The 26,359-nt window shown below is 30.9% G+C and overlaps 1 protein-coding gene and 1 pseudogene across 2 annotated transcripts; both read right to left on the bottom strand.

Moving 5' to 3' along the window:
* Positions 1 to 217: 217 nt before the first annotated feature.
* LOC123896418 lies at positions 218 to 26,359 on the bottom strand (annotated as a pseudogene).
* On the bottom strand, positions 5,277 to 12,189 carry LOC123894904 (probable WRKY transcription factor 70). 2 transcript variants are annotated; one of them, XM_045945021.1, is made up of 4 exons: positions 11,992 to 12,189; positions 10,790 to 11,116; positions 6,607 to 6,711; positions 5,277 to 5,882 (listed from the first exon to the last, which is right to left on the bottom strand). In XM_045945021.1, exons 2-4 carry the CDS (start codon positions 11,104 to 11,106, stop codon positions 5,408 to 5,410), a joined length of 897 nt encoding a protein of 298 aa, XP_045800977.1. In that variant the 5' UTR covers positions 11,107 to 11,116; positions 11,992 to 12,189; the 3' UTR covers positions 5,277 to 5,407. The 2 variants fall into 2 exon arrangements, with proteins under 2 accessions (XP_045800977.1, XP_045800976.1); XM_045945020.1 differs by lacking the exon at positions 11,992 to 12,189 and having other exon boundaries at positions 10,790 to 11,294.

The raw sequence follows: 26,359 nt of genomic DNA, 5'->3' as shown, positions 1-26,359 counted from the left end.
CTTTATTTATTTTATTTTAATTACTGTGTGCCCTGATTTTTTTTTTTTTTTTTGGATTAACTGTGTGCTTGATTTAGGTAGATACAAATACGTGAACATGTAAATTTTTTGAAATTTTACATACGATACGGTACCATCTAGATATATTGAACCAATTAATTATACTGATCATAAGAAATACTATTGTTTAATACATTACATTAACAATACAAATCGTCTATTTCTTGAAAATGAGGTTGACGTAAAATAACATTATTGTTAATCGTTTCAAAACATTTCTTTCTATAAAAGTTATAAGACAGTCATTTAATCATTGATCACTCATTTTGTTTCATAGCTGACTCTTCACAAATTTCATACTCGAAAAAAAAAACATGTTTCATGCTTGCGCTTGCTACCGGCAAGACCAAAGTCATCTTCAGAAGCTTGTAAATCATATCAAATGTGTTGCACTTCTTTGTTTCCACAAGTTTTACACAAAGATCTGAAAGTCCTATTAACTTTACAAATTTTAGATCACATCTAACATTTCTAATATAATTTTGAAGTTGATGTCATGATGATAGCTTGAAATTGAAAGCCTAATTCCTAGATTAACAATTCATAATAATCATCAGCAACTTTAATACTCTCACTTAGATAATTGGTTTAGGGGAATAGTTATGCAAATCAAAATGACAATTTACAGCAGGACATGAAATAAACAGGAACATGATGAACAAAATCATAATTTACATCAAGTACCTCAAACATTCAATTTCATATTAGAGTTAAGATTTAGGAAATCAAAATATAAGAAAGAACAAAGAAATCAAATTTGTGTAGTTGTAGAGTTGAGAGGAAAAAGGAAAGGAATCAAACCATGTATATGAAAGGAAAATGAGACTCGGAGGGTGAGGATGAGAATGACATTAGGCAAGGTAAGGCTGGGTGAGGATCGCAAAGGGATAAGTTTCGGTTTCAGCATATATACTCCCTTCAATCTCATATATAAGATATATATATGACTTTTAGACTCATTGAAAAAAATAATGTATCTAGTCAAAAAGACGTGTTTTTTGTAGTGACTAGACCAGATAAAATCGAAAAACTCGGTTGAATAAACCACCAGTCACTATAATAAAACAATATAGGTATTATACTTGGACGATTGGCACAGTTCAATCCGATTTTTATAAAAATGTAACTGAGTTTAACTAGATCGGACTATTTTTAATTATATATATAAAATAGTAGTAAAAAAAGTTACACTATTATTTTGTTACATTGGAGTAAAAGAAGTTAGAAACAACAATCTGGTATATACTAACCACCAAACTGTTCAGCAAAAATTTTCACTATATTCATAGGTGAAAGGGGTTGATTTGTAATAAACTATTATTTTATATTTTTAATTATTATATTAAACTAGACTTAACTCTTACATAAAATAAGAAAATATACCGAATATCTTGTGGGCACTTATTAAACATATTAATAAGAAATTTTATTTTGGAATTTGTGTATTCTATTCATTATCTTAGAAAAGTTATCTTTCTAACTAATATTAATTTTGTTTTTTATTTCTTTTTTAGGTATGTGACACTTGTTAGCATAACCCAAAATATTAGGATTTGGATCCTCTCATGTTCTTTTGGTGCTAGTCTCTTTTTTTTCTCATCTAAGGGTGGTATTCATAAAGAAGGAAAAAAATAGTTTAGAAGAGGGAGATAGAAAAAATAAATGAATCATTGAGATTAATGTTGAATGTAAGCATGAGAGAAAGAGCATGAGAAGATCCAAATCCAAAATAATATTATACTCCCTCCCTTCCAAATATATAAGACATCTTTTACAAATGCACTAGAATTAAAAAAAATAGTTTTGGCATTAACTTTGTCAATTATATATCTTCTCTTTCTAAAATTATCCTTCAACTATTAAGAGAGATGAATTTGGATCATTTCCTTTTTTTTTCTCTCAAATTCTCTCTCCTTTTTCTATTATGTCATTTTGAAGAGAGAAATTAAAAATTAAAAATCAACAACCGATGATGAGGATAAGAAATGATGAGAGAGAAAGATACATAAAAGAAAAAGGAGAGAGAATTGGAGAGAAAAAATGGGAGGATCTAAATCCGATAAAAAAAAAATTGGACGGTAAATCTGATAAATAGTTATTTTTTACTTTTCTTCATTTAATTAGGGGTATTTTTGTGAAAATTTTATTAATGCACCTCGAATTTTGAAAAGATTTTTATAAAATGGGACAACAGAATTTTGCAAAAAAATATATATATTAAGGCGGAGGGAGTTGAAACTTCAACTTCTCGTAATTAATTGGTTTCTTTTTCCCGTTGAAGTGTAAATAGAGATATATTTTACAGATTTATTGTTGAGGCAAAATTCATTTTAGTGTTTTAATGACAACAAATCTTATGGAATAAATGTTAAGTTTTATGAATGGTGATCTACTGATGTTTGCACTTGAGTTTTTGTTGAAATATAGATATTAACAAAGTGGACGAGCTAGAAGTCACTCACACCAACAAGTGCATTTATATACTCAAACAATGAAAGATTTGGAGTATCATCAGATAATTACAACAATAGTATCACAAGCATCAAGAAGATTTTTTAAAGACTATTGTTTAAATCATACGAGGATTGATTTAAGGTTCAAGCAAGAAAGTAAATTTCATGGTTAATAGTCTTCATCTTCATCACAAGGTTTACAATGAAAATTAAATATTCAAAGAAGATTATGATGATCGTAGTTGAAGAATCATAACGGAAAAATCTGCATCACAAACTACAAAAGAATATACTAAGGATCGATGTTACAAAAGGATCACAAGCTACAAAAAGATTTTTTTTGGGAAAAAATAATTATGAGGGAAAAACAAGGGGTTTCCGCCAAGCAAATAAGAAGTAAAAACCCCAATTTAAAACAAAGTCCTTCAGCCCAAAATATTTACGAGTCTTCTTTAGACTCTCACTTGGGCTGGATCATCTGGAGGCCCAGTAACAGTTTCTCTGCTGTAATATGGAAATTGTTGGACTAAGAACTTCTCTTGGTGCATGCCTTCCATAAAAAATAAAGAAAAATAATTCTTTTGCTGCCTCCACCGTTTATAGTTCGCTACTTGTCTTGCGGACGTAGTTCGCTACCTAAGTAGCGAATCAGCCGATGGTGAAATTTTGTGGTCATGGTCACAGTCAAAGATCTAGCCAAGTGGCCAATTTTGATTGGGGACTTGTGAGGCCATGACATGCAATTGCCCAATGGGAGGTAGCCAAATGAAATGAAATGCATACGACATGGAAAGAGGAAAGTTTTAAATTTACATTACATTTGTATTCAACTACGGGTGAGTTCATTGCTTATTTAGTTGTGTTGGAAACAAAATTTCATGGAAACTGGTTAATTTTAGAATGGTAGAGTGGAGAAGAATATTATTTGTATATATATATATATATAGTTCGCTACTTATATGGAACCAGTTCAACATTACACCTCTCACTTGCTACTTAAGTAAATTGAGAGTGGGGGTTGGCAGACAAACACGAGAATACATAAGAGTCAAAGTGCCAAAAGAAAATCTCTTTTAGAATACACTTTTTCATTTTGTCATTTTCATTTTGTTAGTAATTTTATAGACTAAAATTGATTAACAAAAAATATATTTGAGGACAAAATTAACTATCTAAAACAAATTTTAGGACCAAAATTATTAACGAAAGAAACACTTATGAAACAATTTTAATATATTGAGAAAGGAATGTGACAGCAAAATACAGTTCTAAAAACCAAAATGGTAGTTTAACATGTTTAAAAGCATTAAAAATATATTTAATTAAATTTAAATAAAATAATACTCCACCAAGCAAGCACCTAACTTTTCAAGACAAAGTGCAACTGCTTTCGAAATCCAAGGTATATATGTTTGCAAGACACGAGCAACAATGCAAAGGAATATACTCCGAACGATGTCACAAGGATTACGTAAGTGTCTCAAGTTCTACCCTACGTCACCAAAATCTCCAATCCAACGGCAATTAACAATTGGAACATGCTGAATCATTAAGTATTATAGTACTATCATTCATTAATTAGTTAATACTAGTAATAATTCAAGTGATTAGAGATAGGGATAGGGGTAGGCCTGAGCATCGGTCGGTTTCGGTCGGGTTCGGTCTGAAAATCACTAAATCGATAAAAACCGCAATTGGACCAGGTGTGGATAGGAAAATTTTACCAAGGCCCAACAAGAAGTGACCCAATATGATCCAATCCACACTTTTGAATAATGCAAGGCGGGACGAGTTAGGAAGGCGCCAATATCTGAAAATTGTGGCGCTAAGTGAGGAAAAATATCCCCTCCATGATCTCCACTCTGATGACTCTTAAGAAAGAAGATAACAACCACCCATCACGATCCACCGTAATAGGGGGTAAGGAGGAAAATAACCACCCCTAGGAGCGCCACTCACGGAGGAAGAAGGAGGTGGCTGAAAAACAGGGTAATGAAGCTTGGAGAAGAAGGAGGGAGACTCTATAAATAGCATTGATCATTCATGGTCAAGAATATAGATTTTTTCCGTTGACATACATATGGACCTTTCTTGGGTCTAAGTTTGTACAATATTATTCAATCCAATATCAATAATACAACCTTTTTTGAGTGTTCACCAGAACATTTTGGTGCCCACCGTGTGGTCAATCTCAACATAATAGATTTATGATTCTTATGGTAAAAAATGAATTGATCACATGATACTTTGTCTTCACTTTTCCATCCAATGAATTAATAATGTAGTTCCACATTTCATAAGAAATATAATTGATTCACATTTCCATCTAATGAGGGACTATTTTTCACAAATCACAATTGACATACCAAAAGTCCCTATCTTGAGTCCATCCACTCATGTGGATCGCTCCTCCTCAACATGACATGATGACAACATAAGTTTTTTTTTTTTTCCATTAACATAAACTTGCAGTACCATTATCATCAACGTCGGTTACTTCAATAATTCGAAAGGACATAATTAGAAATGTTTGTCCATTCATCTATGTGAGAACTGGAGTTCAAATTATGATATTCTCACTTATTCACCTTAAAAAGATGCAATCCAAACAAAAAAAATAAAAAAAATTCCTCCATTCAACCAACCCTTTCAATTATATATAAGGATTAAGGACCCATCCAATGGACACAAAAAGAATAGATGATCCAAATTTTAGATGTCATTGAACATACAGAGCATTCACTTAATCAAATTCAAATTAATGTAATTCAAAGGTAATTAACTTTAGAGAATAAATTGCATTTTTTCTTAACAATTGAAATAGTACTTAAATCTTGTACCAAAATAAAAATAGTACTTAAATCACCATATAAGAATTACCTCATTTGCCTCCTCTATAATCCAAAACATGATTTGGAATCAAAATCCAAACTGCATGGCTCATAATAAACATCATGAAATTCAACAGATTGGGTTGATGATGATGATAGCATAGTAGCATGTCTCAAATAATCAAATTCAAGTTCATAATCACATGATAGAGGGTAATCTAATGAGATTAATTGGTTTTCAGCAATGTGGTCATAAGGAATATTGATTACTTCTATAGGCTCCTGTTTTGTGGATTTGGAAAATGATGATGATGAAAATGAAGGGTATTGTTCTTTGGTTTGGAAGCTATCATTGAAGTTAATGAACATAGATGAAGTATTGTTAGGTTCCAATGATGTGATATCTAAATTTGAGGTTTTGCAATTATGATGGCCATAATATGTAGTTCTGTACAATGGAGGATCCACTTGAATTCTTTGTACTTGTTTCATAGCTGCACAATCTTGTTCATTTTTGTAACTGCATCTGTAGTAGCTCCTATGCACATTCATCACTTAAATCATATTGAATAATCATATACTATCTATAAAAAAAACATCATATACTTTAGCAATGGGGAAGCCAGGATTATGATAGAATATGGCAAAATTTCACATGTAACATCTAATCTATCTAATTTATATAAGAAAGTTAATTGTTCTGGATAAGTCTAAACTACCCTTGCTTAAGGTGTTGCCATGTGTCCCAAGTGAGGGTAATTGATGTCCAAAAATTTGATGATTGAACTAAAAATACACTAATTTTCAAATGAAACCAAGTCATATGAGCTATTTGGGGGATTTGTGAGTGAAAAAGTGTTTTATCAAACTAGATTCTACATTGTAACCAAGCCACTAAGTTATTTATATCTTTTTCAGTTTGAATGAAACTGAGTTATCTAAGCCACAAACACATGTGACATCTTTTTGCTTTTCCCAATGTCTAACCAAATTTCAAATTCAAATTTTCCCCCTCATCACTTATTCAAAATTCTATATACACCGGATAAATTTTAACTGATATATAAATTTTAATTATCGTATATGGGTCTATTACTAGTAATATATAAATAATCCAACAAAAAATTTCAATTTTGCTCTAAACTAACCCCTAAAATTGACATTTTATATTGAAGGCGGGTCGGATGTCTGGCACTTGTCCGACACTGACACTTCATTTGAATATAATCATGAAGGAGAGAAAATGAAGATATATTATATACCTGATATATTTTGCATTCATTATCTTTTTCTGTCCATACTTTCTCCATTCATAGCCATCTTCAATCAAAATTGAGCTATCCTTCTCCCAAGTAATTGCATTTGATCTTATGAAAATGAAACACTGATCAGTTAATAAATATCATATTTCTTTGTACAACTATAACTTCTAATTTTCTGAATTAAATTAAACAAAATTTGAAATCAATAACATTAAATTACATCAAAGTTATAATATCCAATGATCTTAGGCAAACAGTTACAATAAAGTTTACCTTTTTGAATTATCAAGTAAGACTTTTAGTAATCAAAGTAGATGAAAAATGATATTTAATCCAACATGTTCACAATTTAAAAAAAAATGGATTAACATAAAATGAAATGTGACTATACCTCAACATGTAAAAAAAACTTGAAGTTTTTTCCAAGATTTAAAAATCATGATCATACTATTAAGTTGAGCTTGTCAAATTTCTAATTGAGACGTCAATTAATGAAATTAATAGAAGAAAAATATTGATTTCATTCATTTGGCAATGCAATACTAAAAGGAAATAGAACCATATTGAAATTAGAAACAAAAAAAATATCATGATGGATAGTTTTAATTTGATAAGTAATTACTTGCACAAAAAAGGGCAAATAGAGAGGTTTCAACATGTTTTTAATCCATCTAAAATAATTACTTATCAAGGTGGCATTTCATTTTATTCATTCTCATCATTTTTATTTGTGAACTCATTCTTTCTCATCTTGTTCCTTATACCTTCTTACCACGCACGAATTTGGATCCTTTCATGCCATTTTGGTCCAGTCCTCTCTTTTTTTTCTCATCCAAGGGTGATTAATTTATGAAAAAAAAATGAGTGAATGATTAAGATTAGTGTTGAATGTACATGAGAGAAAGAGCATGAAAGAAATGAGTGAATGGATAAGATTAGTACCAAATGGTAATGTGCCAACGTTGTCCGCATGGATGTGAAGCGTATATGGATCCTACAAATTGGGATTGAATCAGAGTAAATGGATCCTATAGAAGTGTGCATATACCACATGAAAGGGGAAATTTTTGGTAGCTTAATGTTGTGGCAAGTGTGAAGTAAGTTATGTAACACCCCGATTTCATATTTGTTGGGTCACGAGGGAGAAGTCGGGGGGATCGTTCGCATTGTGCTTAAGAATAACTCTACAAGTGAGTTGGACACCACACTTTAACCCAAATTCTTAAGGTGTTAGGTTTATGGGTCCTCTCACTAGTAAAGTGCTCAACCCCTACTTTTCTAAGCAATGTAGGACTTAACTCACACTTGCCACAAGTATTTATGTTATTTATGTTATTATTTTATTTTGAATTAATTATGTAGCATGCTAAGATGTTTGGTTAGCTGCTTTAATGGTGATTTTGATTATTTGGGCTAGTAGTAGTGGTGTGACCCATTTATGAGGGGTATGAGCATTATAGGCCCATTAGGTTGAGGGTTATTTTGGTAATTGGAGATGGGTGGTGACCTAAGTATAAAAGAGTCAAGTAGAGAGAGAAAGCTCTATACATAAAAATCCATGTTTATGCCTTGTTTTGTTATTCATTGAATATGTTGAAATGAAATGGATTCTAAGTGAATTCATGTATTCGATTATGTTTGTTGTTGATTTATGAGCACTTAAAGGTGTGAATTTGATATGAGTTTAATTACCAAAGTTTTTGGGATTTATGGGGTGAAAATTGAATTTTTGAAGTGAATATGGGATTGAGTTCGTATTTAAAAAATGCAAAAAATTGCATTTGAACCAATGCATAAACCATTTTTGAACCGGTGCATGACTTGCATGGAAGTCGTGAACCGATTAGAGCTGTCAAAATGGGTCGGGCTATTGGGCCGGCCTATTAGGCCTATCGGGCCAGACCTTATCGGGCCAGACTTTAGCGGGCCGGGCCTTATCGGGCCAGACCTTATCGGGCCAGGCTTTTTCATGGGCCGTCATGGGCCGGCCCACGGGCTTCTGGGCCGGCCCCTTAAAAAATATTTTAAAAAATTCTATAATTTTTTTATTGTTATATTTTGATCCTATTTTTACGCATAAATTATATATAATCTTTTTTATTAGTTTTGTCGTTTTATTATTTTTTTTAAAACAAATTATCGTTTTATTGTTATTATTTGTGTTTTGTTCCTATCTATAATCTGTTTTATTCATATTTCTAAGCATATCATGTTTTTATTGTATTTATCTTATATTCTTTCTATATTTTTTTGTTGTGAAATTACAATGAAGGATATAAAACTTGGAATATAGTTAAAACTACTAAGGATAAATTAGTAACTTTGGTAGTAATTAATTTGATTATATTAGAAGTAGATATAAAATACTGAGATACGAGGTGGAAATCAATACCTATGTATAAAGAGGATACAAAAAAATTTGGTGTGAACTTTTCATAATAACAACAATACCCTTAATTTTTTTTTGGGCAGCAAAAAACTTTTATTAACAAACTCACCATAACATAAGGCAAAATAGAAAATGTGGATCACACAAACTGACACTGGCCGCTAATAATAATAATAATAATAATAATAATAATATGCAAAAAACTTTTTGGATTATGATGAGATTATTTGTTAGAGATTTGTTTGTTTGTTTGATGAGGATAAAGAGGATGATATTATTGTTTGGGAGATTATGTGAGAAAATATAGGGATATTTAGATATAAAATAAATTTAGTACTAGAATCTGTTTTTTTTTTCAAAAAAAAAAACTGAAAATTAGTGGGCCGGTCCATCGGGCCATATAGGCTTTTATTTATTGGGCCGGGCTAGGCGGGCTGGGCCACGAAGTTAACGGGCCAGGCCCTTTATATGAACGGGCCCCCTCGGGCCGGGTCGGGCTGGACCGGGCCGACCCCTTTGACAGCTCTAGAACCGATGCATGCAGGGTATGAACCAGTGCAAGAGAATTCTGGGAAGACTAGATAGTATTTTGAGCTGCTAGTTGAGTCGATGCAAGGGTTTTTTGGAAAACTTGAATCGGTGCATCACAATCTTGAACTAATGCAAGCAGATAATTCTGGGAAACCAGAAATAAACTTAAACCGATGCATCATAACCTTGAACCAGAGCAAGATTTGCCCAGAAACAAAAAATTACCTTATGTATCCTTGGTGGGTTTTCAAATCTTTTCCTTTAAACTTGATAATTAATATGAATGTTGGTATGTGATAATTGGTTAATGATTAGCCTGTTGTAATACCCAGGCCTTTTTTAGAATTTTTGGAAGGGCTCCCTTTTTGGGTAAAACCCTAAAAAAAAGGTGATGACTATTCATGAATTTCGTTAATAATTTATGAATGAACGAGTAGATGAATAATATATTGGTGCTGAAATGGTGTTGAGGATAATTGTCAATAACATAACTCTGGATATCCAAAAATATGGTGGTGTAGGTGTGTTAGTCATGTATATTGATGTTTGATACATCATTATTGAGTCAATAACATGTATCAGGTGAGATTTGGTGTGTGGATAATTTCAGTAACAAACCTCTGATATCTAAATTTGTTGAGTAGGCTGGTATGACATGTATTAAGATTGCATCTAGGAATTCCTTACATATCTATTTGATGTGGTTAACTTATGCGTTGGTTGCTTTGTTAATGTGTAAATGATGTGGTGAACTTTATATGAGTGATGTATGTATTATTTCTCATAAATATAAACTTACCCTGTTTTGTATTATATGTTTGGCTTTTGGGAGTCCAGGTTTTCAGGTTATTGATTCTTCATGTTCAACTGTTGGTGAAGTTTCGCTCTTATTGCGACACTAAGAGTTCATAGAATTGTTATTTTATAAAGTGTTTTGAAATAGTCCTGTTTTTAAATGTGTTTTTTATATACATAAAGTGTGGATTTTTTATTTTTAGTATTGTTATTTTTTTTTTTAATATAATAGTATTGTTATTTTTGTTCATATAATGAATGTTTCTCTTATACATGACAAAAAAAATTGTATACTTTGTACTGTTGATAAAACTTACATTTTATATTTTACATATATAATGTATATCATGATACTATATAAATTCTCAAGAATCAAGATGAAGGAGACCATATATAATTCAAATATTATAACAAAAATATAATTATAAATATACAATATTGACCATATATATTTAAACCAATTCTTACTTTCTTTTGTAGCACCCCCTTTGAATTTTAAAATTCTTGCAAGCTTCATGATCTGTTTCTTCAAGCTTTGGGCACTTTGACAAATCTTTGATAGTAATAGGCAAAACCTCCTCATCACTAAAGACATCATTATTAGTATTCAAAAGAAAAAGAGTATTTGTGAATGATCTAAGTACCTTGTTAACAAGATCTTGAGCTAAGGGTATTATTAACCCTTCTAAATCTCCATGGTGATGAAGATTAATATTCAATTTGTTCACAATTACTTCAAGTAATTGATTTGCTGTGTCACGTCCTCTAATTAACTCTTGTTCCATAATTTGCTTTCTACAATTTGAAAGATGTCGATTCTCCATTAATTGTAGCTCAATAATTATGAAAATGGGAACAAAAATTAAAACCTATCTAGGTTGAAAGAAGGAGATCAAGACTAAGCTTGTTGTTGAAAATTGGCATTCCCCAACAACCAACATTAAAAACTGTTAATATTTCATGTCGAGACAAAATTTCTAAATAATTAGGGTGTGTTTAGTGTTCAACTAGATAATTTAATTTTTTAAAATTTGAACAGCTGTCCAACTTCATAGTTAAATTAAATAACAAAAGATAAATAATCTTAGTTCTTCTATAAAAATCTTAGTTCTTTTTTTACTAGATAATTTTTTTTTAACCAATATAAAAACTATGGGGATTCATTATATATAAACAAAAAATGAATACTTATACTACTATCATCATATATAAACAAAAAATATGGGGATTCATTATTTGATAAGAAATAATTTTTATGTTTGTCAAAAAAATAAAAGAGGTACTCTTTCCGTTACTATTATATGCAAAAAAATCACTTTTATATTTATTGAAAAACTGATCTATATTTATAGGCCAGATTCACCCGTTTTCCGATGAAGCTAAGAAAATAATTTTTTGTTTAGAGGGAGTAATTAATTTTATGTTTTATTTTAAAAAATACAAGTGATCATTTACAATATTGCCAATTATTATTATTATTATTATTATTATTATTATTATTATTATTATTATTATTATTATTATTTAAAAACAAAATGAGTCAAAAACAAAAACAAAAAGACACATATGAAATCAAAGACTTGTAAATAATTTGTAAGTAATACATACATGTTGGAGTTTAGAATAATTGATGGTAATTATTAATAATAAAAAGAAATGTGACAAATTACCTGTGTCTTCTTTGTTGCAACTTGGATTCCAAAATAATTTAGTCAAAAGTAAAGTTACTGACGATGAAGCAGAGACATCATCGTTATTGTTGGATTTGGAATTGGAACCAAAAAGAAACAAAGATTCCAAAGTATTTTCGTTGGAACGACAGAAGAAACAGTTTCCATCTCCTCCGTGTTTTTCGGAAACTCACTTCAACTTTCAAGTTTACTCCATATCTCTATCTGCCGTACGTTTTGTTTCTCATTCTTTTTTGTACTGTTTCTTTTGAGAAAACACTAGTATCACTTTTGGAGTGGAAGGGTGGGAGGACCTTTTTTAAAAAAAATACGTAATAATTTAATATTCAATGATGTCTTGAATATAAAAAATAAATATATCATAGTAAGAAAATAAATAATCAATCAATAATGTATTGATTTAACTTGTCCTTTAAATATATCGATAAAAATTCTTCAAAAAAAAAAATATATCGATAAAAAAAGTTCGATTTCTGACTCTTTTACATAAAAAAATTTATCTGCTGGGAAAACTTTCTATCTATATTATTGTTGTAATCCAATAATTTGCATTGAAAATATATAAAAAATTAACATTGAATACATTTAAGGCTTAACTACACATTTGGTCCCTTACGTTTATTTTAGGTTTCAATTTGGTCCCTTACGTTTAAAAAGTATCAATTTGGTCCCTTACGTTTATTTTAGATTTCAAGTTAGTCCTTTCCGTCAATTTTGTCACATGTGGCAGTCAATTTGCATATGTGGACTGACACGTGGCACTTGGACACAGTGACACGTGTACTGTTCAAACGTTGAAAGTGACAAAACTAACGGAAAGGACTAACTTGAAACCTAAAATAAACGTAAGGGACCAAATTGATACTTTTTAAACGTAGGGGACCAAATTGAAACCTAAAATAAACGTAAGAGACCAAATATGTAGTTAAGCCTACATTTAATATTAGTTACACAAAAATTCAAACGAACTTTTTTAGTGCTCGTGTTTTTTATATGGATCATACTAACAGGTGCTTAAGGAACCAATTAAGAACAAAAAAAAAATTATATTGAAAAGATTATCTTTTACTATTTTAAAAAATTAACCACACAAATTTCAAAATATTTTTACTCTATATATTTTTCTTTAACTAGCAATCCAGAAATAATAGTTAGCATTTCTTCTAATCTTTACTTACTATAAAAGATAGAAGTTGCAACCCTACTTTGATGACATTATGTATGATGTCAATTGCAAACCCTAACTCCTTTAAGAACCCAAATTCCACTTTGTCCAACCATCATGTGACAAGTGTCTCGTGTGATCCCTATCTCTTGCATTGATTTATTGTCCTTTGACACATATACTTCTCTATTGTACCTCCACTTGCACCAATTGAAGATCATCACAAATATTAAATACAAGATCATCACATCTCTAAATCAAACAAAATAACCATATCCAAACTAAAAAAATATAAATATTAAGAGAAATCTTCATCAATTTTTTTTTCTAAACAATAAAAATATACAAAATCTACACAATATTTAAAAAAAAATTACATGCAAACTTTGATTTGTTGTTGTTGTTGTTGTTGTTGTTGTTGTTGTTGCTGTTGCTTCTGCTGCAGGTGTGACGGAAGTGGAGAAGAAAACAACACAAATTAAGTGGTTGTATTTCCGGAATAGTGGCGACAAGGGTGTTCAAAACTTAATCTTTCTTTGTATGTTTTGTAGAGGATATGTATGAGATAATCTTCTGAAATATTGTCTATAGTTTGAAGATCCATATTACACAGAGATAAAAAGTTAGTGTACAAAAAAAAGTTAGTTCTATATTCAAATAAAAAAATTCATGAGAAATTATTTTGTTCTGCATAATTTTATTTAACATTTTTGTACAAAGAGAGAAAAATTATTTTATATACCGTATTAATCTACTTAGATCTAAAAAAAATAGAAACATCTAAAATAAAGAAAAATCATAAGAGATATTTTCTCCATCAATGAGCAGTAACCTAGCACAGTCAGAAAAAACAATAAAAGAAAATCAAAAGAGAAAAAAATTACCTTTCTTTTTGCATTTATTTTTGTTGATTCTCTATGCATGATTATGTGAAGATCTAGGTTTTCTTTTTTGAGAACTTTCGAATTTAAGGTTTGTTTGGTATTTTTGTTGTTTGATTTGTGTTTAAAACAAAAACAAAATGGGGTTTTGGGTTATTTTTAAATATTTTTTGGGATTTTGATCGTGGAGACGGTGGCCAGCACGGTGGCGCTCCACCGAACGGTGGTCGTCGCAAGAAAGTTCATCCAAGAGGATGAACATGGTGGGAGAGAATAGAGAGTACAGAGACAGAGCAAGTGAAGAGAGAGAAAGAAAAATAGGAAATGTAGATTATGCGAAGGATTTGAGTATTTATATCGTTTAGATCCAGTAAGCGTGCACTTACCATCCGCCTCCCATCTCAGCCGTTTGATCAAATCTAATGGCCCAAATGCTTTATCATTTGATCAAATCAGGGACGTCGATCAATCAGACAACCCTGATTGTTCCCCTTATTTTTTGTTTGAAGCTTAGCTCAGCTGGGTCTGTTGGATTGGGCTTTGGCTTTTCTTTTTGTTATTCTTACCCATTTGTTGCAGTTTGCATCCCCTTCCCTTTCAATTTATTTTCTTTTTAATCCATTGATATTTGTCCTTTAGAATCGTATAAATTGTGCAAAAAAATGGTCCTAATTAAATTTTATTCATGTCACGGATCTTTGAAGGCTCCACTACAAAATTTGATGTAACCGAGTCATCCAACACTTAGCATCGTTCACAATTGGATACAAAATAAGGTTGGTGTTGGAGCAAAGTTCACAATGATGTGTGAATTGAAAATAAAATTGAGTCCCATATCGGGTACTAGAACATACTAGTGTGTTGTAGCATACTAATATGTAATTTGAGGAAATAAATAAATTAAGTTTCACATCGGTTACAAACATTATTTATTTATTTACTATTCATTATTCAAGGATATAATTATGTTAGAACTGTAACCGAAAATATTAAAAACTATGCTCCTTATGAGTGTCAAAATAAAATAAAAGGAGCTTGCATCGACAGAAATATGAGAAAAACAATCACATAGTGTGAATTCAAAGCATCTCATGATCATCATATTTCAAACTCCTTACAAGAAGGTTTTGAAGCTATTGCGGGAACAACAAATCACTTTGCATCTGTGGCAGTAAGTTTGACTGCATTTATATAAATATTCTTGTTGTTTTTCAATTTAATATTTAACACTTAGCTTAATGGGAATTCACTTGTTACATGCAATGGTGTTTACTTGACAAATTTCGTGATGCCAATAATCTATTTGGATATGTCATAAATTCCCTAAACTTGTTGCTAATTGATATAAGATCACTTGTTAATTTTTGATTTTATCAATTGATGGTTTTCTTCGTCAATTTGATTGTAACTGCTTTTACGGTTCATATATCCGTGCACTGTGACTAATGAATGAAGAATATAGGTTATATTAGTCATGTTATGGTGTTTTTGATAAAGGATGATTTTGAGAGTTACTTCACTCTAAATTATGTTTTGAATATAATGGACTTTCTTCGTAGATTTTAAGTTTGATATGTCTATATTGAACTTGTTCTATTGTCTTGTTAGACTTTTAATTCTAATAAAATTACTTGTGTATATTAGAATATTTTATAAGTTGAAGCTTTGAATAAAAGAGAAACCTTATTACTGTTAATTTGGTTTAAGAGTGATAAAAGTATCACTAGTTCCTTCAAATAAAGAATGGTCTTAGTACCATTATCCCTTTGATTTGAGAATGGTTTTAGTACCATATTGGAATGGTCTTAGTGTCATTATATTGATTGATATTGTAATATCATCAATACATGTGGTATTGTAGTACCACATGTGGTATCGTAGTACCGTTGATTCATAGATTGAGGTTGTAGCATCAATCTGAGTGGTATTGTAGTACCACTGAATCACCGATGAAACATAGAACGATGTCGTAGCATCAATTCGAGTGGTATTGTAGTACCATTCAAGAAGGTGTATTCTTTGACCGATTTCTACCGTGCAGTAGCATATCGGTATACAGTTGTAACTAGGCTGTTTTATCCTGGGGACGGCGTGGCTGATAGTCTGCTTGCACGATTTTGGGCAGTGCCACGAAACGTCTTAAAGAGAGCGACCTAGTCCGCGACTCAACCCAGTAATCTCTTCGGTGGCTGTAAAAAATATTTTTTAACTATTTTTTAAATCCGAATACAATAATTTTAAGACGTTTCGTTCTGCCATGACTACCGAAGAAATTACTGGTTCATATTATTATGTCGCTGACTATGGCAAACCATTTTGGTTTAAAGGGAATCACTTCAAACATTAGCAACAAAATAAATCATATTTTCAGAACAATAAAAGAGTTGCTAACGTGTTGAAATATTATATTTCAATTGTATTTGAAACAATTGAACAAGTTTAAAAATGATAAAAAGTCTAAAGAAGATGCACTTGAAAGTCTGATAACTTGTCTCTTTTGAAAGAAAAAGTTGTAAAGCAAGATCAGAAAAATAACGAAGTGCTTGTTGTCTTGAACAACAACACTAAAAACAGAAAAAGATACTCATCACTTTTGTTGATGAATGTTGAGATTATTTTTCATAAATCTTATGGAAAATAAAAGTGATAAATGATGTTCTTGACATGTTTCAATTCTTTGGAATTGAAATGGAAAATTAGTTCAATAAGAAAGTCAAGTAACTTCATTTTGTTAAGGCACAAAATATGATTCCCACATTTTTTAATGAGAATGAAATTACACATGAAACAACTACAACTTACTCTTTTGAGATGAACGGTAAAGCGAAAAAAAAATTATAAAAAAATAAAAAATAAAATAAAGAACCTTTTACCGAGCTAGTTGTTACAGTCATGTTTAATTTCGGCATTGTATCTCATTAGTGGGGGAATTCAATTAACTGGTTGGTTTTGTGCTAAATAGAGTGCCTAAGTGCAAGAACAAAATTCACTTGTGAAATTTTGTAGAAAAGACAATTTAACTTGTCTTATTTTTTGAACTTGGAGTAATTTGACGTAGGTTCAAATTCTCAACTCCAAGAGAGTTTAACTCACTAGTAGAGCCTATGAATGTGTATTTGTTGATACACAATTAACATCAAAGCTTATAGGTTGTTGTCTAAATGCTAAAATGGTCATAGAATCAAAAAATGATTTCTATGAAAATGAATTTCTCTTTAAAATTGAGAAATAGTGGGGGCTCTAGTGGGGGCATTGTACCTGGTCACATTTCAGTGATCAGAAGTTGTAATGAGAACATCGAACAAGATGTAATAGAACCTCGAAGAGGTAAGATAGCAAAAGTTGCTAAAAAGTATAAACCTGATTACATGGTTTATAGATTAGAAAAGGATTCAACGAACCTCCAAGAAACTGCCTTTCTTGGATGCTGATTTATGGTTGTAGCCGTAAATGATGAGATAGATTCTCTATGTTGATTTATGGTGGTAGCCGTAAATAATGAGATGAATTATCTATTGTCTAATAAGACTTGACATTTAGTAGACTTGCATCATGAGTACAAATTGAATGAATATAAATAAATTTTAGAAAGGAAAACAAATATATATCTTTTCAACATGTTTTCTCCAATTACAAGAATAATATCCATAAAGCCAAATGGATGTTATAACTACTTTTCAAAATAGTGAATTGGAAGAAGAATTTTTTATGGAACAACCTAAATATTTTTTAACTCATGGGCATGAAAACTAAAGTCGATAAGTTGGATAAGACTTTGTAGAGTCTTAAACAAGCCATATGAAATGACATGAAAAGTTTGACAATTTGATGATATTGTCAAATGAATTTCGAAGTAAATGTAATCTTGGATATTGAGATTATTGATCCATGAATGCAAATTTCCTTAAATCAATCTCACTATGATGAGAAAGTTTTAAAGAAATATATTTACGGAAGCAAACTTGTTTGCATACTATATGATCCTAGTTTTAAAACTATGGAGGAGCACTGTTGAAAGTGTAATACAATCAGAATATGAAAACATTATTGGCATTCGGTATGTCACTAATTGTACTTGACCAGACATTATATGTCATAGCATTGCATATGTCGTGGTGCTGTTGTGCCGGTTTGTTAGTAAACCGAAGAACTAGCATTGGTATGCTATTGAGAGATTCATGAGATAAAAATGACCATGAATCTCATATCATATTATTATTAGAGATTTTCTTATATTCTTGAAGGATACAATGATGTAGATTGGAATACATTATTATATGATTCCAAAACAATTAGTGACTATATATTTGGAATATATAGTAGAGAAATTGTATCTTGGAAATCAGAGAAACATACTATATTGGCTTAATCCAATATGAAGTCTGAAATGATACCATTAGCCACAGCTAGTGAAGAAGCAAGTTGGTTGCTTGCAATTTGAGATTCCTTTATGGAATAATCTATGCCAGATGTGTTGATCCGTTGCGATAGTACCGCGGCTATTGCATAAATTGAGAACCATTATTATAATGGTAAAAGACGTCGAATAAAATGAAAGCACAACACAGTGAGATTAGTCTCTAAAGGTGTTGTAAGAATGGGTCATGATCACACTGATGAAAAATTTAGCAGATCCTTTGACGAAAGGAATAGCTAAAGAGGAAGTCGATAATACATCTGGAAAGATGGGACAAATGCCTAAATGAATTTCTCATGATGGAAACCCAACCTAAATGACTGGAGATCCCAAAAAATAGGTTCAATGGGTAATAACAAATTGTGAGGAGTTAAAGATGATCATGCAAGTAAAAATAAGAAAAGCATGATTCCTGAAAGCGAAAGGATGAGATAATAAAACTCTTAATGAGATCTATACTCTGTATGAGTGGAGTACCAAGCTTCAGGAGTACTCTTGATAGACTCACCTATATGAATGTGGAACTGAGGCCGGTTCCTATGGAATTTAGAGGCGAATTCCTAGAGCGTTCATGAAACTGGGATACACGTGCAGGGCCATTAAAGCACGGGCTATAAAGATACACCTTAAGAAAAGGTTGTGTGCGGGTTTGAGAAAAATCCGAGATAGAGTTCAAGACAAGTGTCACTCTTATTAAATCGGGCTCTTACTTGCTATGTAAATGTTCAAGTCATAGACACCTTTGCTTATGCACAATCTTTTAGAAGCGTCCTACGATATTTTGGAATTTTCTTTTAAATTCAAGTGGGGGATTGTTGGAGCAAAGTTCACAATGATGTGTGAATTGAAAATAAAATTGAGTCCCATATCGGGTACTAGAACATACTAGTGTGTTGTAGCATACTAATATGTAATTTGAGGAAATAAATAAATTAAGTTTCACATCGGTTACAAACATTATTTATTTATTTACTATTCATTATTCAAGGATATAATTATGTTAGAACTGTAACCGAAAATATTAAAAACTATGCTCCTTATGAGTGTCAAAATAAAATAAAAGGAGCTTGCATCGACAGAAATATGAGAAAAACAATCACATAGTGTGAATTCAAAGCATCTCATGATCATCATATTTCAAACTCCTTACAAGAAGGTTTTGAAGCTATTGCGGGAACAACAAATCACTTTGCATCTGTGGCAGTAAGTTTGACTGCATTTATATAAATATTCTTGTTGTTTTTCAATTTAATATTTAACACTTAGCTTAATGGGAATTCACTTGTTACATGCAATGGTGTTTACTTGACAAATTTCGTGATGCCAATAATCTATTTGGATATGTCATAAATTCCCTAAACTTGTTGCTAATTGATATAAGATCACTTGTTAATTTTTGATTTTATCAATTGATGGTTTTCTTCGTCAATTTGATTGTAACTGCTTTTACGGTTCATATATCCGTGCACTGTGACTAATGAATGAAGAATATAGGTTATATTAGTCATGTTATGGTGTTTTTGATAAAGGATGATTTTGAGAGTTACTTCACTCTAAATTATGTTTTGAATATAATGGACTTTCTTCGTAGATTTTAAGTTTGATATGTCTATATTGAACTTGTTCTATTGTCTTGTTAGACTTTTAATTCTAATAAAATTACTTGTGTATATTAGAATATTTTATAAGTTGAAGCTTTGAATAAAAGAGAAACCTTATTACTGTTAATTTGGTTTAAGAGTGATAAAAGTATCACTAGTTCCTTCAAATAAAGAATGGTCTTAGTACCATTATCCCTTTGATTTGAGAATGGTTTTAGTACCATATTGGAATGGTCTTAGTGTCATTATATTGATTGATATTGTAATATCATCAATACATGTGGTATTGTAGTACCACATGTGGTATCGTAGTACCGTTGATTCATAGATTGAGGTTGTAGCATCAATCTGAGTGGTATTGTAGTACCACTGAATCACCGATGAAACATAGAACGATGTCGTAGCATCAATTCGAGTGGTATTGTAGTACCATTCAAGAAGGTGTATTCTTTGACCGATTTCTACCGTGCAGTAGCATATCGGTATACAGTTGTAACTAGGCTGTTTTATCCTGGGGACGGCGTGGCTGATAGTCTGCTTGCACGATTTTGGGCAGTGCCACGAAACGTCTTAAAGAGAGCGACCTAGTCCGCGACTCAACCCAGTAATCTCTTCGGTGGCTGTAAAAAATATTTTTTAACTATTTTTTAAATCCGAATACAATAGTTGGAAAATTGTGAGATGACATTCTACCCAAAATCTCAACATAGAGAATTATAACTGATACAAATTTATAATTTACGTGGTAATGACATTTTTTATCGCTAATAAATGCTTTAAAATTACTATTGCAAGTTATTGATACAAAATTTATAATTCATTGGGAGATGACAATTTTTATTGCTGATAAAAGTTTTAAAATCACTATTATAATTTATTACTAATAAAAATTTATAATTCATGGGGAGATGACAATTTTGATCCTTGACAAAAGTTTTAAAAACACTATTGCAAGTTATTACCGATGAAAATTTATAATTCACGGAGAGATGACAATTTTATCGCTGCTAAAAGTTTTAAAATCATTATTACAAGCTATTACTGATAAAAATTTGTAATTCATGGGGAGCTGACAATTTTAATCGCTTATAAAAATTTTAAAATCACTCTTACATATTATTAATGATAAAAATTTATATTTCATGGGAAGAGGACAATTTTTATCGCTCATAAAATATTCAAAATCACTATTATAAGTTACTATTGATAAAAAATTATAATTCACGTGAAAATGACAATTTTTATCGTTGATAAAAATTTTAAAATCACTACTACAAGTTATTGCTGATAAAACTATTATTATTCATGGGGAGATGACAATTTTGACCGTTGATAAAAGTTTTAAAATCAGTATTACATGTTATTAATTATAAAAAATTATAATTTAAGGGGAGATGACAATTTTTAGCACTGATAAAAGTTTTAAAATAACTATTATAAGTTTTCTTACTGATAAAAATTCATAATTGACGGGGGAAATGAAATTTTTTATCACTAACAAAAGTTTTAAAATCACTATTACAAAATATCAAATAATAAGGTGGTTGTTTAATTTATCATGGTCAATAACACTCATGATTGATAATATCCATGATTGATATATAAATGATGTTCCGCCGAATCCGTGCAACGCACGGGCCGGCGACTAGTATTTAGGAAAGGAGGGAAGAGTATATAACATAAAAAAAAAACTCAGTGCTCCTAGTAGCACCTTAAAATGACCTAGGAATATAATGTGAGTGATGTCATAAGGATTACGTAAGTGCCTCAAGTTATACCGTTCGTCACCAACCTCAATTATTTAAGTAAAGAATTTTTTTAGAGATTATGAATACACTACTTTTAAAAAGTGTCCTTGCAATTTTTTCTTTTTTTTGACGAACTTGAACTTGTTAGCATTTACACTTACTTTAATTAGAAATTATGGAATTATTGAAGTTTATATTATTTATTTAGAAATTATAAATTATGGAAATAAAGAAATTAAAAACAAGTTTCTTTTGTTCTTTTGAAGAGATAAAAAAATACCCAAAATTAAAGTTGTTAAACTTACAAAGCCTCTTTTCACAAGGTTATATATGTTTGCATTAATTCCTTAATTGAGTAGCTAACATAGGATATAAAACATAGGATATCACAAGGTTATGTTTGAGATGGATTGTAAAATAGTGGAAGATGTGAACAATTTGACCACAAACCACTCTGAGTATGGCTCTATTATACAATATTGTAGAACCTTACTACGTTCCTATAACAATTTCATAATTGTGTTTATTAGGTGGTAAGCAAACGGTAGTGCATATGCACTTGCACGAGCAATTTAATCTTATAAATTTTGCAGTACTTTTGATGTAACTCATAATTATATGGAAAATTCTATTGGTATGAATAAATTGCCATAAATTTGTTTGTGTCAAAAAAAACTTACAATTTCACTTGTGTTTACATCTAACCGATGTGAAAAGAATTTTTACGCAACTTTAAAATTCATATTTAAAAACAGAAAATCAATTAAATTACTATTTAAAATTTAATCTTAACAACCTTAGTTTATTTTGTAGGTCAAAGCATATTAGCAATCGACTTTGGTCCTTGTTGGATATAAATTAGCATGTGCCATCCAACAACAAATTTATCATTTTTAAAATAATAAAAATAAAAAAAATTAATCATAGCCATAAGAATGGCATTGCAAAGTGTAATCTACAATAACTAACTAATCAGGGAAAGAAATAGAAAAGAATAAGAATCATAATCATTTACCCATTTATCATTTACCCTATAGACCATAGTTACACTTGACTAGTATGAATAAACAAAGAAAACACGTGGGCGGCTTCATATTATATATATATATATATATATATATATATATATATATATATATATATATATATATATATATATATATATATATATATATAAACTCAACATGAATCAAAGGGTATTATTGTCTTCAAAATTGTGTTCTCAGCAGCATGACGTTGGTCTTATGAGCTCACACTACAATACCATTAAAATAAGAGTATACTCCTAATATATAATACTCCCTCCGTCCTTTAATATAAGTCCTTTTGCAATTTTTCACGCTTATTAAAAAAGTTGGTAGTGTAATAAATGTATATTTTTTGAATTTTACAATTATTATATTGTCCTTTGTGAAAAGATGTATTTGTAGTTAACTTTACGTATTTCTATGCAAAGTAGGGTTATATTTGAAAAAGTAATAATAAATGTGTCTATGGAATTGAAAATGAGTTTATGTTTAGGGACAAATTTTTTCTTTAAAATGATATTTATAATTAGAGACGGATGCGTACTTCTTTCTCCAAGTTCATCACTATTAATTAATTGATATTATTTAAAGGTCTATTAGTAACCAATATATCCAATCATAATATGAGAAACGTTACTATCACACTTTTTATTAATTTTACACTGACTTTTTCTTTGGTAAGTTTTAATCTATAATCTTTTGACAGAAAATAAATTTATGTTTCTTTCCATATGCAAGTATAGTTCAATTAATAGTTATTTTTAGAAGGATATTCTCTATTTTTTCTCTATAGAGGTGCCAAGTTGAAATGGTGAAAAAGTTTGTAAATAGAAAATGGTAAGAATGTCTCTTTTTAATTTGGTTTAGCTTTGGCGTGATGTATTTGATTGAAGTGCAATGAAATTCTTTTAAATGAAAAAGTAGCAAATATAGCCGAAGTTGTCAATAGGATTACAAGGATGTTGTATTCTTGGTTTATTTGCGGAGAATGCAGTAATAACTAATAAGTATCTTAATTATATTTTTAATTGAGTAAAATATGTTTTTCGTCCCTATAATATTGGTGAATTTGGATTTTAATCCCTAAAAAAAAACTTTCATTTTACCCTTGTAATATCAAATTATTGTAATTTGGGCATGTTACCACTAGCGACTCCAGGAATGTTAAACAGCCTAGGCAAATTTTTGGAGGGAATTTTATCAACCCAAATTTCGAATATAGAAATATTTAAACCTTGTTTTTCAATATTTAATTTTGGAATGAATGTTTCCAATATAATTAAGGCTCAACTAAATAAAGGTTACACAAACTAGAAAAAACCAGCAAAACATAACTAGAAAAAACGAAATGTTTATCAGTTTGAACCATCTTCATAGCCAAACTTTGAACATCTACACAAGTTGATAATGAAACATGTATTTTCACGTGAACTACATAAGTCTCAAGTTGTTCTCCCTTATTGTTCCACGGTTTACATCAGAAAAGTTTGCATGATAAATATCAGCAAGACGAGCAAGCTTATCAACATCAAACTTGGAGAAAGAATTTTTGGGGTCAAGACATGAGAAACAATTAAGCACAATGTTACTTCCTTCACTAAAGCGGTGATCCATCTCCACACATATTTTGTCAATAGCAACATAAAAAATCTCAGCACGCGGTAATGATGAAGATTAGTAACAGTCATCCTTCTAGCCTTGAACGACCCCGAACCGGTATTTTTGCATCCATACTTGGCATCGGAATACCTTTAGCAATACAAAATTTTTGGACATCAACAAATAAATCATCCCAACCACTCTCTCTCAATGTGGTCAACCGAGCTTGACATCATCAACTAATTCCATGGCAAGCACAATATTAAGATCTTTTCTTTGCAAGATTTTTGAAAGCTCATTTGTGATACCAAACAACTTTAACATTAACTTCAAAATGAAAGCAAATTTAAAACACTCCATTTTTTCTATCAAACCCGCCGCTTGACTTTGAACACGTCCAACTTCATCAACCGTACTAAGCACATCTAACATGGAGGACCACATTTGATCCAAACGAATCAAGGTAATATAATGTGAACCCCATCTACTATCTCCGGCTCTAGCAAGACTAGATTATTGGTGCATGCCCTTTCCTTTAGATATCTCACCGGTTTCAAGTTGAGTCACAATATTCTTGTATTGTGCCTCTCTCAAAGCATCTATTCTCTTGCAAGATGCACTTATCGTGGTTACAATCAAGGAGATGTACTCAAAGAAATCATGAATAGATGAGCAACTACTAGCAACGATGAGCATAACAATGGACATATAAAGCATAAGGGTTTTCATCTAGAATCTTTTTTTGCAAACCATTAAATTTAACTCTCATATTTGAAGACTCATCATATCCTTGCCCTCTTAACCTTGAAATAGATAACATGTAACGATCAAGAATACTATAAAGAGCTTCCTTTAGTGCCTTGGAATCGTTCCGCAACTTCCTCTTTCTCGTTCACAAACCTAAAAAACAAATTCAACAAGGTTACATAATTATTACATGGAGGCATGGAGAATAATATGTACTAGAAATTGAAAAATACAACTACTAACCTAAACATCACTGCCATTTGCTCTTTGACGGATATATCACGTGACTCATCAATAAGCATGGAGAATTGTCAATCACTAAGCTCTTCCATAATCACCTTGATAACTTCATGTGCACAAGACGTTGCAAAGTCCTTTTGAATGTCACTGCATATCATTGTGCAATCTTTTGCACAACGGTCAAAGGCATCTCTCACTTGTTCATTATTAGATTTTACCCAATCTACAATCTCTCTAAAATTGCCCTTGTTTAGTGAAGTAAGAGATTCATTATGGCCACGGAAAGCCATGCCTTGTGCTATGAGATATATATCTTGAACAATCTAAGGAACAAGTCAAACAGATCTTATACAACTCTTCCGATTCTCTAGTTGCTCTAAGAAACTTACTTTCTATACTTTGTCTTTGATTATTATAATCATCATAGTGCTTCATACATGAGTTGTGCATACTACCATAACCACCAACATGATCTTTCAAGCCATTGGATGCACTCTTCCAATTTTTATATCCACCTTTGGTGAAGACTTCATAACCAAAGTGCTCGACTCTCCTGGGTTGCTTAAAGAGAAAGCAATGAAAACAATAAGCTGCATCCTTGAACTCACTATATTCTATCCATGTATAACTTTTAAACCATGATTTACAAAATGCTCTTATTCTTGGTTCTCTTGCAAATTGAGTACCAGGAAAATTTTCCAAAATTGGTTGTGTTGGACCCTTCAATATATATGCCCTCCTCACTTGGTCTTGAATATTCAGAGCATACTCATAAATTTGTTTCCTAAGACCCGGATCACGCACAATCTCATTTGAATTAAACTCATTGACCACATTGGGTGGTGCTTCTTCTACTTCGGCTTCCGATTGCACAACACTCACATTCTCAATACATGCTCTAGGAACCAAAAACTTTCTCAT

The sequence above is a fragment of the Trifolium pratense genome, linkage group LG7, assembly GCF_020283565.1.
Source record: "Trifolium pratense cultivar HEN17-A07 linkage group LG7, ARS_RC_1.1, whole genome shotgun sequence".
NCBI lineage: Eukaryota > Viridiplantae > Streptophyta > Magnoliopsida > Fabales > Fabaceae > Trifolium > Trifolium pratense.
This window is presented reverse-complemented; position numbering and strand designations above follow the sequence as displayed.

What these genes read in the sequence shown, in the direction of transcription:
- LOC123894904 (XM_045945020.1), bottom strand. Translation starts at nt 11,145, where the DNA reads ATGGAGAATCGACATCTTTCAAATTGTAGAAAGCAAATTATGGAACAA. An exon ending in AGGGGGTGCTACAAAAGAAA is followed by an intron (nt 6,712 to 10,789) that starts GTAAGAATTGGT and finishes CATTTTCATAAG; the next exon opens with ATCAAATGCAATTACTTGGG. An exon ending in ATGAATGCAAAATATATCAG is followed by an intron (nt 5,883 to 6,606) that starts GTATATAATATA and finishes GAATGTGCATAG; the next exon opens with GAGCTACTACAGATGCAGTT.